Source organism: Mizuhopecten yessoensis, unplaced genomic scaffold (genome assembly GCF_002113885.1).
Source record: "Mizuhopecten yessoensis strain PY_sf001 unplaced genomic scaffold, ASM211388v2 scaffold7087, whole genome shotgun sequence".
NCBI lineage: Eukaryota > Metazoa > Mollusca > Bivalvia > Pectinida > Pectinidae > Mizuhopecten > Mizuhopecten yessoensis.
In genome coordinates this window covers 316,846-333,295 of record NW_018406874.1, presented here as the reverse complement: position 1 = coordinate 333,295, position 16,450 = coordinate 316,846, and the positions used below count along the sequence as shown (strand labels likewise).

Here is a 16,450-nt window from a genome sequence, read left to right as displayed (position 1 = left end):
GGTAGTGATACAGCTGCTACTGCTTATTGAAATATTCAAGGTCGGTAGTGATACAGCTGCTACTGCTTATTGAAATATTCAAGGTCGGTAGTGATACAGCTGCTACTGCTTATTGAAATATTCAAGGTTGGTAGTGATACAGCTGCTACTGCTTATTGAAATATTCAAGGTTGGTAGTGATACAGCTGCTACTGCTTATTCAATCTGAAGAACCTTGAATCTTCACAATTACTCTGAAGTTAACTTTTAAACGTATGTCAAAATTTTTGAATTCTTCGCATCGTATATAACTTTTGCTAAATGCAGAAGTTCTCAAGACAAATTCTGTCTAAAATGAACAAATGCATTTACTAGAAACGAGACCTTTTTTGGTACTTAGGATGATATCGTGTATATAATGAAATGCTTTCAGAGGCAAGCTTTTTGTTAAGTTAGTGAGATTATTCTAACAGTTAACCAGTAGTATAATAATGGGTACAAATGCTATTCGATCGATTTCTGTATGTTCATGACTAAGCTGACATTACACAAGCCTGGCCCTTACAATTTATTTTTTGGGCATCCGATTACCGAACTCCATTATATCACTATTGTTAACTTTCCTTTCCTCAATAGCAACATACCAAAATTCGATTTCTCTCCTCATATTTTGAAATTTATTCACGACCCCAGAGCCTGTTTTAAGTGTCAGCAGTTTACATATTGAAGTTGATTCAAATATTACTATAATTCAATGCATAATTCCCAATATTTCATTGATGAAAATGGAATAAACCAAAACTTCTCAACCATGGATTTTTTGCTGTTAGATATTTGCTTATATTAATAAATTCAAAACAATCACTATATTCACGGACGTTATTTAATGTTAACATCTTTACATGAAGTTTATTTGGGATAGTATTCTCAGACAGAAATAATACAGAGTGTCACGCAGTTACCATTCTTACTTATTTAATATCAATAACAGATAAGCGAAGGAACAGTAGGATAATGAGAAAAAAATGTACGAACAACATCGGCAGTTTCAAATACTAGTCATAGTTGTCATGATATCGCGAATGAAATACATCTGCATGTGAAATTCGTTTCCCTTGACGCGGAAATAAGCCCAATAAAATAACAAGCTTCTTTCAAAAATGAAATAAAAACTAACACGCACAGTTGTGCATCAACTGTTGTACAAAGATATCTAACAAAAAAATTAAAAGCCATTCTATGTTTTATAATATTGGAAACGAATCATCCTTACTATTCCTTTTGCATTGTTTATGAGGACAAGACTAATGCAACACTTCGGATACTACATTGCCTGTTCCATTTTACGCAATATCTTTGGCTTTCCGTTGTTCGAAATCCTAGATTATTGAAGGTTCATGCACTCCCTCATACATTATATAGACAATAGGAATAAACAACTGACATGGCAGAGCTTGTTAGAATTACCGTTGCAGTCCTTAATCCTCCAACAGTTTATTGATGAACCTGGTATAGTTCAAAGCCATTTCAAGGCTCTGTTCTTCTCCTCTCGACCCAAGAACATCTTGTCTCGGATTAAAGAACGATGGGACTTTTCCTTCTGAGAGACATGCCTCACACCTACGATAAATGTCTCGGACCAGGGCAATATCAATATCTCTTTCCGTTGACTGTACATTTCGCACCTCGGCTGGTCCATATGAACATGCCAGTCTCTTGCGTTTGGAAGGCGGGCTGGATGAATCAGGATCGATATCATGTTCTGTATTTGTTATGGTACCACTGACTTCTGATTGAGAATATTCCGACTTTCTGTTTTGCGAATCAACATCATAAACACTCCCTAGTCCTTCCCTTCCTACCTTGTATTCTAGAGAAAACAAGAACATCATTTTCAGAAAGTAGGATGGAATTGCTTCGCCTGCGGTAGTAATAAACACAAACTCCTCAGATCCACACATTGATGCCATGCTTGAGGATTGTCTATAGAACGCACTTTCTTCCGTTTCTTCTTCGCGCGCTAAGGGACAAACCAGAGTGGAATTGAGCAATGCCTTTGCGGTCGTGTAGCTGTTTCTGATGCGCGGTTTTAATTTTCGGAATATTGCTGTTTCATGTAATGACATGGAGTAGCGCCAGAGATCTTCACACTCCCCACCTGCCATCTTGGGCACAGCCATGCCAGGGATACTAAGAATATCCGGGGTAAAGAGTTTACAATCCCGTCTTATTTTCTCTGGCCAACAAGGAAGTCGGATAGCGGGAACAAGATCAACGTTTATGTCCATCATCTTATAACGGCTACCCCTCCACTGCAGAGATAACGCAGGTTCAATAGTCACCTCTTGGATAAGAAGATTTGGGTTTTTGGGGAAACTTTCGCTTAGAAGAACCTTTGTCAGTAAATGGCTAAATTGATGATACATCATGTAGCATGGAATCACTCTCGAATCGCGTTCACTGAGGTCCAATAAGGGTTCTGCGTCGATCGTATCTTTCACGTAAATCCTGGTGTAATCCGAAATTGTAACAAGTTCTTCCGATGGCTCAGTATCTCCAATTAAGTCCCCTAAAATACCACCTTTACGCACCTTGTTCGGACAGAATCCAGCTCCTAACGTTCTATATTCATCCTCTTCCTGAAATTCTGGATACGTGTTTTCGCTGAATTCCTCTAGACAAAACATGAAATCGAATTCGTCAGGGTATCTTGTTTTTGTACCCTCTGAGGAGCTTCCTGCACGTAACAATGTTGCTTTGAAGTTTGAATCGAGCTTACCTAGGTGCTGTACAATTGTCTCTGCAACACCTTCTACAGCAGTATGTATATCTCGAGCTTCATCTTCAAACAAAACAAGTCCTACACCAGATGTATTAAAAGCGCTATCACAGAACTGAGTGATATCCCGGTCAGATCTTGTGAGCTTGCCATCTTTCCCAAGCAGATCATCAAAATCGTTCTTACTCATCAATTTATTTGCAACATCTGAAAATGTCTTTATTGAATGTGAGCTTTCTTCACTTCCAAGGATCTCGACCACATCTGAATATTTGAAGATTGCTGTGTCTCGGGGAACAGATCCTGACAAATCCTTCATTTCCCGATCGGCACCGTGACTAACCAGGGTTTCTGTGGCAAGCCATGAATTCGCCCATGCTGCAAAGTGCAGTGGCGTTGACAAGTATTTGTCTGTAGCATTTACGGTTGCGCCTTTGTCGAGAAGAAGAGTAACCGCATCGGAACAGTTAGCTGCAGCTAGATGTAGGGCGGATGTTCCATTGTTATCTCGGATTTCTATGTCAGCTTTATTATTAACTAGAACCTCTGCAACATCAAACTTATCATTTGCGACTGCTTCGTGGAGTGGAGTGGAGCCCCAGAAATCACTGCAGTCGACATCACAGCCACATGATATCAGCGTCTGTGTCGTGTCAACACTGTTTTTTGCTTCTTTGGCTGAAGCGACAGTGTGGAGTAGACCTTTCCCTCGACCATCTTGGCATCGAACATCACATCCCTTCTGTACCAAATGTTTGATAATAATACAAAGTCCACGCGATGCTGCAATGTGAATTGCAGATAGTCCCGTGACAGTTGCGACATCAATAGTTTCTGGGCTGGTCAATAATAAATCAAGTTTGCTAGCAAACTCTGCTTCTTCTTCTGTATTTGTAGGTAGATATCCATCAATCAAGTAATGGATAGGGCAATATCCTTTCCTATCATGTATATCCAACGCAGCTCCATGCTTTATAAGGATAGCTATGGAATCAAACATTGGAAGTATTTCACATGCATGATGAAGAGGTGTTTTACCAACTTTATCTCGCATATTTACTGTTGCTCCTGCCGAAATCAGCCTCGTTATCACCTCACAAATAGGACCGTCTTTACTGAAACGACATGCACTGTGGAGAGGAGTATTTCCTAATGCATTTTGTGCATTCGTATCTGCCCCTAGCTGAAGAAGATAGAATACAAGCCCGATGTCCTCCCTGGTTACTGCTCTGTGCAGGGGAGTGTTGCCAAAGTCGTCTCTGTCTCCGAGTCTACCACCTGCTTCAACTAATGCCTTTGCAATGTGGACATCTCTCACGTTGTGCATAGGACTGCAACAGGTATCATTTACGGCAGCACCGTTCTGTAGCAGTATGTCCACTGCTGCTCTGTGACTTTTCATAGTTGCCATATACAATGGAGTGTTCCCAAGTTCATCTCGAAGGTTAATGTCCACGTCGACCCCTTCTAGACACTTCTGTAGCAGACCGATATCACCGAGGGTGGCAGCTTTGTGGAGATCACTAGTACGACAGGCTACGGCTTCAGGTGTCCTCTCCTTTATGAGTTTGAATAGGCCTTTAAAAGGATTGTTGTCCGCCATATTTCGTTTTGCTCTATAATAGAAAGAAAATTTGATATATCATATACTTAATGCGCACCATTTTAATATAAGAACACGTATATAACTCATGAAATCATATTTGAGAAAAGAGACACAAATCTGTTTTAATCTGCTGACGTATAAAATATGGCCACCACAAAACATTATATTATCACAGGGATTATTCCTGAAGAGGGATTATTAACTCATGAGACCTATTCAGTAAGGATATGCTCTTCTGATGTTCAAATCACGTTCAAATCTCGGTTTGATCTAGTGTAATAGGATTTTATGATATATAACAAATGATCAATTTTCAAAGCAAACATGCATCTGAAAAATGTGTCAAAACTTAATACCTCTTATTTGCACTCTTTTTTTTAAATGACCCATTTGGCGGCCATGTTGAAAATGTAAATGTTTTACGCTCCACGCAACTTTTCACCTTTTTGGACGCTTGATACATCACCAAAAAAGATGTTTTGCCGGCAAGTTTATAATGCTCAATATTATGAAAACAATATGTAACAAAGTGGTAAATTATACAATATTGATATTTTATTACTCATTTACATCAGCTGAAACCCTTTTGTTTTTTGATCCCACAAAAGCAAAGTGACCCCCATTGGTTTTTACTGTTTTAAGAAGACTAACAAGTTTTCTTTCAATCCAGTGAATATTATGAAAAGTCAGTCATTCGTTTTTATATGAATCGTTAAATCAACAAAACATATTGGGTAGAGGTAGCCTTAAACTGCTTTCTGATATCATTAATATTAATGAAGAATTTTAACTTCCATATTTTAGAAAGAAATTCTATTTTTATCAATTGTGCAAACATCGATATTTTTCTAATACCACATTTGGAAAATTGTGTATGAATTTGTTCTGCTTTCGATCAAAATAACAAATTTTCCCAAAAGTCACATAATGTGTAAAACTCTTTTGTTTGACCGAGCTTAACAAAAAATGAACACACGGACATATATTTTCTTCGTATTTTTTATTTTCTCGAATTCTCCTCTTAAAACTATGGTATGGCTTACAATTTTTTTTGACTTTACATTGGAGCAGATCCTTAAATCTCCCGTACTGTATGTACATACATAACACTGTTCTATGGTTATCAGAATTAGAAAGTATTTCTCTTTACTCTTCTGTTTATCTCAGAGATAACGGATTTTAAGGCTGACCCTAAAGAGTTCTTTAATTTGTATCGTCCGTTTTCATGTAGCTTCTTATTACAGTGTTCTTCATTCCTACGCTTTAAAGAGCGATGTCTACCCATATGTTTATTATTGGCAGTGTTCAAAAGGTAAAAATAGTTCAGTACATTTTTTAACATTGTCTACTGCTGATTTTAAGAAGGCACTGCAATAGCTATACATGTTTGTACTCGACTCACAGTGCCCGTGTTTTCAACAATGATTGAATTATAAAAACTAGCACAAGAAACCGTGCTCTTTTCATTACAATAATGAACAGGCTCGACACCATACACACAAATGTAGTAACAGAAATATGTCTGACAGACTACGGTATGTTGGGCTTGCTGTTACTTTGAGCAAAGCTTAAACCAAAACCACGGACCCTGCAACGCTACCCAACAAGGACGGGTATACCTAGTAACGATCATAAATACACCTTCAGTAGACATACCAGGAAGTGAATTGAACATACACAAATTGTTAACATTTATACGATCGAATATACACCACATATGACATGTATTACATATTTAAAGTGCTGAACCAAATTAAACATCATAAAGTTTCCAAATCCTCGAAAGAATGCTCCTTGATGTTGAAGTCATAATAGATGGATTTCGATTCATAAACATAAGTAATGGGAAATCATGAATATATATAAATTTCCTTACCTGTACACTGTCACCTCATCATTTCCGACTGTACAGGTATTGTCAAGACAGAAGGTATGTCAGAGATTTCTCAACGCTCCTCATTATCAAGAATGACAACCACTGAACATGGTACGTGTTGGGTTGATATTAACATTGTTGTTACTAAACTTCGGCCATATTCTAAGGCCAATAACTCCGTCTGCAATGTGGAATCGAATACTGTGATAGACAGTCAGTCATGTGGAACTTCAGAATATTAAACGAAGAAACAGTCCGTGCATTTGTTTTCAATGGTTGAGCAGTTTGTAAAGAGGTAAAATGCACAAAATATTCTACCTAAACATGCATCCAACCATAGCGTCAGGTATTGTCTTTATTTTGATTTTACCTATTACAAGAATTGTTCAGTCAGTACAGATTACTATATAATTAAAGTAACCTCAAAAATAACATAACATAATACTGTTTAATGTTCAACAAGCCCCCTAAAAGATGTAATAGTCACCCTAAAGTTTAACCCCCTATAAAGTCATAGTCAAAATCCCTTATCAAAAATCGGAATAAACATATGTAATTCAAGTATATTGAACTTGTACATGAGCTATTAAAAAGGTACATAACCAGGTTAACGAAGTCAAAATACGGCATTAAGGCTGATGTTATGATAAATGTTGCCCACCAGATTTATAACATGTCAATTTCTTAAGCGACCCAACTGAATGTTACGATATGACATGTTATTTGAAGATGATTTATTTCTCTTAAACTATGTGTGGCGAGGTATACCAGCCTNCCCGAAATGATCACATACGCACTGAGCACCAACGTACCCAGCCTCGGGACGTGGACCCAGCTTTCTTGGAGGCCAAAAAAATATACAAATAAAACAATAGACCTTTGACCATAAACACTACTTAAACTTCATATAAAAGGTCCTTTCTTAACATTCAATGTTATTATAAAAGAGCTAGACTTGTTATAAACATTTTTGTACTTTTCAGCTTCAATGTTTATAACATGTATAGTGCATTTATATAATCACAGAATGTTATCAAATGGCAAATCGTCTAAAATTCATTTATCGATCAAGATACTTAGCCTATGTTTTCTAATTTATAAATTGCTAAAATGTATTACCAGTTTTTTTGTAATTGATTTTAGTGGTTTCGCATGGCAACTTCTATCTTTATTTGAGGTCGGAATTCCTCTCAACATCTAGTAGAAGAGAAATAAAGCTCCTCATGACCTAGGTATATAAATAAACTTTAAATAATGGGTTATTTCTCAGCACTCGGTTGGATCGCCAAAGAGATTGACATGTTATAAGCCCAGTGAGCTATTTTTATAAAGACATCAGCCTTAATGCCTTATTATTGACTACTTTAACCTGGCTATGTATTGTTTTGTATAGCCAATGTACAAGTTCAATATATACAAATAACATATACAAGTTCCGATTTTTAATTGAGGTCTTTGAAAATGGTTTATCAGGGGGTTGACATTTAAGGTGACTACAGCATCTTTTAGGGGGCTTGTTGAACCTTATTCATTAACTTGATAAATCTAAGTACGCACAAGTTTACAAAGTCATACTCTTTTGGAGAATTAAACACCGAACATACAAATTATTGAATGCAACCTGCTGTCATTTAATCTGTATGTATGCTGGTGGCTTGCAGTCAGTAATAGAGTCAACTATACCATAACGGGTGCATACTTACAGGTGATGTAATGTACGTTGTTTATCGTCGTATAGATGTATGGTATATATATACTGTCATCATCAATAAAGTTACTGACACGAATTGATTTTAATCGTAAATAATTTGTCTTATTTCCATCCATAGGAAACTTCACAGGGTAATAAGTGTGCCATAAAGTTCAACAAAATAATCTGAGCCCGTGTACTGTTCTGTAATATTCTGCAACAACTAAAAAGATGTCCACAAGCCTAAGTAGTGTAATTTCAAACTTTGTTGCCAAAATAAAATTCAATTTCGGAATCCTCATGACACTACAAGTGTATGTTACTGTAAACAACGTACCTCTATATTGAGTAATAGTAAATAATAATAATCATTAACCAAATACGCATATTTTTTCTTAAATTATACAATTGAATTCAGGGTAAATTCATAAAAAGAAGAAGAAGAAATATATGACAACTATGACGGGAAAGCCATCGCTAGCTGAAGGATAATAGATGTACTAATTAAACACTTATATCAAATTAGCCGATAGAATACTTTAGAATCTCCAGAATGCTTTCAATAATAATTGACATTTCGAAAGCCGTTAAAATCAATTTTGAAGATAGATTTATTACAAAAAAACATGTAAATCTGTTCATTTATTTCTGGTAATGAATTTAATTATTGCAAAGCAATTTTGTCAGCATAGTATAATATTATATTTATGTATGAATGAGGAAAATCTGACATGCTGATGATGGTGAGTTTATCGTAAGTGTTATAGTTCGTGTGTGTAATCAATGATAATGGCAAAACACAACAAAAACAAGAGAACACCGCAGCGTCAACAAAACCATACGTCGGATTCAAAATCGATAAAACAATGATCGTTTTTAATCACAAGTAAAAGACCAGGTTTTCTGGAAGGTTAAGCATCTTCCGTTACATCGACGACACCGCCGCCACGTAAATCAAGGAAGTAAAGCCATGTTCTCACAACTATAACTCGGGTAGGGACAACAAAACCACAGGGCATACTAATTAGCTAGTATTCATTAACGTCGACCTTAATACATTATATATCTCACACAATGAAATTACATATCCCCAAATGAGATAATGATGACGACGATAAATCTTTTTCGACAGCAGTCGACATCTATCACGGAAGTCATGATATTCGGAGCAGGGATGCTACTTTCAAAAAAAGAGCAACTTCACAATCGGAAAATTCAAGTCGTTCCCTTATCGTGCAGCTTAGTATTAGGCCGTCCCTGTTGGTCATGTTGAAGTTAAGATCGAAGAAAGCGGCTGAAATAGCAGAACTTGTAGTGTATTTGACTTCAAGCTGAAAAGGGTATATGCGATCAATGTGGTCAATATAATTCTTGTTATTTAAAAAGGGCACTTCGCCGATTTTGTAATTGTGAAGTTGAAAGACTTGGTTAGGATTTTGTTATCAGACATAGTTGAAGTAAGGCTCATCAAAAGGAAGGAGCCTTGTACGAACACAAAACAAGACTGCCAAAAGGCACAGTTCGTTCCCATCAGAATTGATGCCTAGTCTGCTGGGAAATTTTACCAGCGAACTGAACAAAGATATTGTCAACCAAGACCTCAGTTATCCTCACAAATCCATCCTCATTATATTTCATTTTTTCCTCTGTTGAGCTTTCCACGAAATATATTCTGAATTCGCTTTCCTTGGGGAAAACATCTCTCATAATAAGAGAACGAATGCGTTCTTCAGTTTGGTATGAAGTATGGTAGCATAAAGAATCGAAAATTCAAAAGCTTTCATAGAAAAACATTGTTATCGGCGGTTGTTCAAGACTGATCAACAGATATTTTGATTTCTTTCTCCAAACTGTACTTTGTATTAAACAATGCGTTTGTTACCCTGATTGAATGGCAATAAATATGGTAGGGGGAAATTTGGATCCTGGCTTGTGTAGGTATATAGAAAAAGTCAGCAATACAAGTTGTTTTAAGGATTCTGGTGAATTTCCGGCATCCAAATGGAGGCAATGTAACGAGGCAGGTCCTTATCCTTCTCATTAACGGGTATTCGGAAAGATAGTATTATAGGCGCGTGATTAGATTTCGTCTTTCTAAAACAAGTACATAGGTAGAGTTGTTAGTCGGTTTTGCAAGCATGCGATGTACATTGTTATAGCGTTTGCAGCCAAAGATTCGGGTATTAGATACTTTTCTCTGCGGACACAACCACATACCTATCGTGCAGATCGTTGAATGTGGTTTTGCCTACGATGCCAACATTTTGGATTTTAAGCAGCTAGTTCCTTTTTTAAATGAGGAACCTTATAAAGTGAATCCAATTCAGCATGTTCTCGTTTTCCCCATTGCCTGGCGTAGTTTTCTTCGGAATCCAAAAGGTTCTTTTTTAAATGGACATTCTAGTTTATAGTAGGAGTCCCTTGATACCTTGGAACCTTCATGAAAAGGTCTCATATATGACTTTGCATTATTCCATCTACAGATGGACCATAGTCGTGTGGATCAAGAACATGCTGAAGTAGGTTTTTTTCTAATATATATTAATCCAACTGATGTGCCTTTCGATTGTAGTTCAAAAGCGTATAGGCAATTGCCTTTGACTAACTACGGGAAATGGTTCGGGCATGTTAGCTTGACAGACTTTTGACTAACTACGGGAAATGGTTCGGGTATGTCAGCTTGACAGACTTTTGACTAACTACGGGAAAAGGTTCGGGCATGTTAGCTTGACAGACTTTTGACTAACTACGGGAAATGGTTCGAGCATGTTAGCTTGACAGACTTTTGAAGCAGTATATTTCATGTAAATGACATCTATACCCTTGTTGGCAAAAATTCGACTTTCATGAAATACCGCGTTTCTGGAGTGATGCATACGCAAGATCCATCTGTAGGGACAGTAAAGAGTCGCGATTGTGACACATACTATGGACCATTAGGACATAATATGGGGGCAGGGGTCAGGGGTCAGAGGAGAATTGGTACAGGAGGATATGGGCACAGGGGACAGAGGAGAATTGGTACAGGAGGATATGGGCACAGGGGACAGAGGGCATTGGTACAGGAGGATATGGGGACAGAGGACAGAGGAGAATTGGTGCAGGAGGATATGGGGACAGGGGTCAGAGGATAATTGGTACAGGAGGATATGGGCACAGGGGATAGAGGAGAATTGGTACAGGAGGATATGGGAACAGGGGACAGAGGAGAATTGGTACAGGAGGATATGGGCACAGGGGACAGAGGAGAATTGGTACAGGAGGATATGGGCACAGGGGACAGAGGAGAATTGGTACAGGAGGATATGGGGACAGGGGACAGAGGAGAATTGGTACAGGAGGATATGGGGACAGGGGACAGAGGAGAATTGGTACAGGAGGATATGGGGACAGGGGACAGAGGAGAATTGGTACAGGAGGATATGGGGACAGGGGACAGAGGAGAATTGGTACAGGAGGATATGGGGACAGGGGACAGAGGAGAATTGGTACAGGAGGATATGGGGACAGGGGACAGAGGAGAATTGGTACAGGAGGATATGGGGACAGGGGACAGAGGAGAATTGGTACAGGAGGATATGGGGACAGGGGACAGAGGAGAATTGGTACAGGAGGATATGGGGACAGGGGACAGAGGAGAATTGGTACAGGAGGATATGGGGACAGGGGACAGAGGAGAATTGGTACAGGAGGATATGGGGACAGGGGACAGAGGAGAATTGGTACAGGAGGATATGGGGACAGGGGACAGAGGAGAATTGGTACAGGAGGATATGGGGACAGGGGACAGAGGAGAATTGGTACAGGAGGATATGGGGACAGGGGACAGAGGAGAATTGGTACAGGAGGATATGGGGACAGGGGACAGAGGAGAATTGGTACAGGAGGATATGGGGACAGGGGACAGAGGAGAATTGGTACAGGAGGATATGGGGACAGGGGACAGAGGAGAATTGGTACAGGAGGATATGGGGACAGGGGACAGAGGAGAATTGGTACAGGAGGATATGGGGACAGGGGACAGAGGAGAATTGGTACAGGAGGATATGGGGACAGGGGACAGAGGAGAATTGGTACAGGAGGATATGGGGACAGGGGACAGAGGAGAATTGGTACAGGAGGATATGGGGACAGGGGACAGAGGAGAATTGGTACAGGAGGATATGGGGACAGGGGACAGAGGAGAATTGGTACAGGAGGATATGGGGACAGGGGACAGAGGAGAATTGGTACAGGAGGATATGGGGACAGGGGACAGAGGAGAATTGGTACAGGAGGATATGGGGACAGGGGACAGAGGAGAATTGGTACAGGAGGATATGGGGACAGGGGACAGAGGAGAATTGGTACAGGAGGATATGGGGACAGGGGACAGAGGAGAATTGGTACAGGAGGATATGGGGACAGGGGACAGAGGAGAATTGGTACAGGAGGATATGGGGACAGGGGACAGAGGAGAATTGGTACAGGAGGATATGGGGACAGGGGACAGAGGAGAATTGGTACAGGAGGATATGGGGACAGGGGACAGAGGAGAATTGGTACAGGAGGATATGGGGACAGGGGACAGAGGAGAATTGGTACAGGAGGATATGGGGACAGGGGACAGAGGAGAATTGGTACAGGAGGATATGGGGACAGGGGACAGAGGAGAATTGGTACAGGAGGATATGGGGACAGGGGACAGAGGAGAATTGGTACAGGAGGATATGGGGACAGGGGACAGAGGAGAATTGGTACAGGAGGATATGGGGACAGGGGACAGAGGAGAATTGGTACAGGAGGATATGGGGACAGGGGACAGAGGAGAATTGGTACAGGAGGATATGGGGACAGGGGACAGAGGAGAATTGGTACAGGAGGATATGGGGACAGGGGACAGAGGAGAATTGGTACAGGAGGATATGGGGACAGGGGACAGAGGAGAATTGGTACAGGAGGATATGGGGACAGGGGACAGAGGAGAATTGGTACAGGAGGATATGGGGACAGGGGACAGAGGAGAATTGGTACAGGAGGATATGGGGACAGGGGACAGAGGAGAATTGGTACAGGAGGATATGGGGACAGGGGACAGAGGAGAATTGGAACAGGAGGATATGGGGACAGGGGACAGAGGAGAATTGGAACAGGAGGATATGGGCACAGAAGGGACACAGTGACCTTGTACATGTATAACAGTGAGACAAAGAGATAAGAATCCAAGGGCAGTAACAGTAGATACACACAGAAATAAGACATTACAGGCACATCTGACACCTATGTTATCACTGTAACTGTGATGGTCCTAATTTCAAATTCATTGGACAACTGGTTTAGGAGATATGGCATTACAAAGAGAAACAAAAACACGCATTTTTGAAGGAATTTAACTAAACACTCTTTTAAATTTTGAAAGCCACCGCATGCAAATAAATATTTAATGTCATACCAGTGTTCTTACGTAAAATGGATTTGTTGTTTGTCACATGTGGAGGCTTTCATTTCTGCATGGTTACTGTCCAAAAACACCATATTTTGGCTAATTTTGCATAGCAACTCAATTGTGTTGCTATGGTAGGGCATCTACGCATGCGCATTGGGGGGAAATTTCACCAAGAAAGATAACCACTATGATGTTTAGAACACAAAAAGGGAAATAAATTCAATTATTGTTTCCATCAGGTTTTCAAACGCAACATTGTGTTCGTTGAACTGTTGTAATGTCTATGTGCATGAGTACGTTTACTTTAGGAGAAACACAGACATTACATTAGTATGACTGCATCCTGGACTTTAGAGAATTCCTAGAGTCCACACGTGACAGTCCTGCCATTATTGGAGACCCGTTCACTATACATGTTTTCACATCAGTCTGTGACGTCTGTAAACATATGTCCCTGTATTTGCGTAGACATCGCCAGAGATAAACAATGTTATCAGGAGACGCTTACCCAACAGGAGACACTCGTTTTTTCCCTATTAAGTATATGGTGGTCCACCGATATCTTTCTATTTGTTTTGGCAATGTACATTGCGGTAGTTTTAACTTTTTGAGACGAAAAAAAAAAAAAAAAGGCAAACATAATATTTTGGACATTTTGTTTTTTATATCAAAACAAAATGAAAATAACAGGAGAAATATCAATAATACATCACATTCATAAAATCATAATTCTCATTAAAAGTTACATAATATCAACAATACAACATAGTATTTCTTAATTTCTTTGACACTTCTAAAATGTCACTATTAATGAGATCATCCCACTCCTGTTGTCTTTATATTCTCCATTACACTCACATTCAAGAGCTCTCTCACTTACACAACAAAATATCAGTGATAACATTACACAAGGCCCGTACAATAATAAAATGATCATGTTTCATACAAAGTGACTCTTCTTATCGAAGTCCAGCAACACGATGCGCTCTGGACTCTCCGCATGAGGAATAAAGCTCTCTGCACTAGCTGTGCTCTGATGGCTTGAGTGACCACTATCCATGAAGCTCGACTGAGCGCTACTTCCTGCCCGTGTTCGATGCCGCATATCAAGTTTGCCACTCATGTCTTTGTCTGGACTTGTGTCCTTTGTGCCTGGACTAGTCTGTGGCATAGTCTGGGTTTGTGTATCACCTTTATCAGGTTTATAGATCACCTGTGTATCTATCCCCATTACCTTACCAAACACCACACCAGGTCGCTTCGCCACACCGTTCCTCAGGCTGTAACAGAACACAGTGTCATATATGTAAGTTTTTCGTAGGTTTTAGAATACAAGTAATTCTTTTTAGTAAAGTTGATCATGCTGATTATAATCAATTGAACTGCAGTGTCACATTATACAAGATACAAGATTTTTTTTATTAAACGTCACATATTTAAAACGTTTGTTAAAATTTCTTGTATCACTATGATATGAAAATGAGGTATAGTCTACAGCAGATAACAAAATTGGCTAAAAATCTTGACCATGGATTTTAACTCACTATTATTGAATCATGATGCTACAGTAGGGATTTGTTTTATATTTCTTTATCAACAAATAATATCTCTGATGGGATTCTGCCCATATTAATTTATTATTCAAATATGTCTTGTTGAATAAATGTACACATAAGCTCAAAGATTGACATTATGATTTTGTTTACATGTACTTGCACAACCTGATTTAGTTTGGGAACAAATAAAGGTTGGGTTAATCTATGCGAGCTCCTGCTTACTTTGATTTATCTTAGATGAGAAATGAAAATGAGATGATACATTTTATGTTATTTGCTTTCATTATTTCCCTGATTGAACTTATATTACAAACCAAGTTATAAGTTCGTCTAGGAGCCCCTGGTAATGTTTATACTGTGCTTCTCCAAACTCCTGAAATAGACAAGTTTAACATTCACATGTTGGTTATACTTAAACAGGGGACACAACTGCTCCCTAGGAAAATCAGATAAGTGACTAACAGTGCAATAGACACAAAATAATGACTTAATTAATTCAACATCATTAGACACCTTCATAAGGATTTTTAACCCTTATTTCCATTTTAAAAGGGATCTGCTAATTTTCAAACTTTTCAAATTCAAGTAAAATTTAGTTTAAATTTGGGAATAAATTTTCAACGCTTAGAAGCAAGCATTTTCTGCATGAAAATATTTCAACATACCTTTATGATTTAGTACATATGGTATACATACATAACAATTTCTATGACACCTATTTAACAGAACTTACAGTAGGATCATGCTGTGCATGTTCATAAGCATCAGCAAATTGGTGTATAAGGTCGGTGGATGAAGATCCCAGGTAATCAGGATATAGACCCAGTAGGTAATGTCTCACTGTCTTATTGGGGTGTCGACCCTCTGACCCCGGCTCCTCAGACTTCAAAACCTCATCTTGTTAACAAAAGCATGACAATTTTCATGTAAATCCAATTTTTTCAGTTGTTGTTAGTTAGAGGTGAGGCTTGATTGTAGACAATTTGATTACAGAAATAAGATTCCTAATAATAACAATAAGATTTCATACATATTAGGAAATCTGTAACAACTCGGAAAATATTTTTTCTCTCTAAAGTGGCTAATTTAGATTAAGAAGCATTTAATTAGTCTGATCAGGACACTTATTTATCACAGAAACTTGACTTGAAATTGAAGTTATAATGATGCTCACAAGTCTTTAATTTACTGAAATTTTAAAGTAAAAAAAACCAAGAGGCCCATGGGCCTTAACGGTCACCTGATATATTTATACAGAGAGTTGATTTCGTTTTTAACATGAACAGAAATATTATTCAAAGTGACAAAAAACAATAAAACCACCTTATTCAATATCAAGCATACAGATTTCAGACTAAAAAGGATTTGAAACTAGCACCTCTGATTCTAAACAAGGAAAATGAAGAAATTTTAGCACACTGACTCCCTTGAGCCCCACCCTACAGCCCTTGGGGGTAGGGCTGGCTCAAAATTTTCAAAGTATCAAACTGTCAACTCAAGGTTATAATTCCAATCAAGTTATTAACATGTAATATTCAA

At 38.7% G+C, this 16,450-nt stretch overlaps 2 protein-coding genes across 7 annotated transcripts in view; both read right to left on the bottom strand.

Annotated features, from left to right (window-relative positions):
• Nucleotides 1-846: 846 nt before the first annotated feature.
• LOC110453115 (ankyrin-2-like) lies at nucleotides 847-6,420 on the bottom strand. The gene is made up of 2 exons (XM_021501953.1): nucleotides 6,241-6,420; nucleotides 847-4,374 (listed from the first exon to the last, which is right to left on the bottom strand). The coding sequence occupies exon 2, from the start codon at nucleotides 4,359-4,361 to the stop codon at nucleotides 1,458-1,460; it is 2,904 nt and encodes a 967-aa protein (XP_021357628.1). The 5' UTR covers nucleotides 4,362-4,374; nucleotides 6,241-6,420; the 3' UTR covers nucleotides 847-1,457.
• A 7,628-nt stretch (nucleotides 6,421-14,048) lies between these two features.
• LOC110453069 (uncharacterized protein C1orf43 homolog) overlaps nucleotides 14,049-16,450 on the bottom strand; it is a 10,133-nt gene continuing 7,731 nt past the window's right edge. For all 6 annotated transcript variants that reach the window (XM_021501894.1, XM_021501893.1, XM_021501892.1 and 3 more), the window contains 3 exons: nucleotides 15,645-15,808; nucleotides 15,226-15,284; nucleotides 14,049-14,635 (listed from right to left, as the gene is read on the bottom strand). In XM_021501894.1, coding sequence (XP_021357569.1) covers nucleotides 14,296-14,635; nucleotides 15,226-15,284; nucleotides 15,645-15,808 — 563 coding nt within the window. In that variant the 3' untranslated portion in view covers nucleotides 14,049-14,295. The remainder of the gene's footprint in view (nucleotides 14,636-15,225; nucleotides 15,285-15,644; nucleotides 15,809-16,450) is intronic.

Coding starts and splice junctions, on each gene's coding strand:
- LOC110453115 (XM_021501953.1), bottom strand. CDS start 4,361: ATGGCGGACAACAATCCTTTTAAAGGCCTATTCAAACTCATAAAGGAG.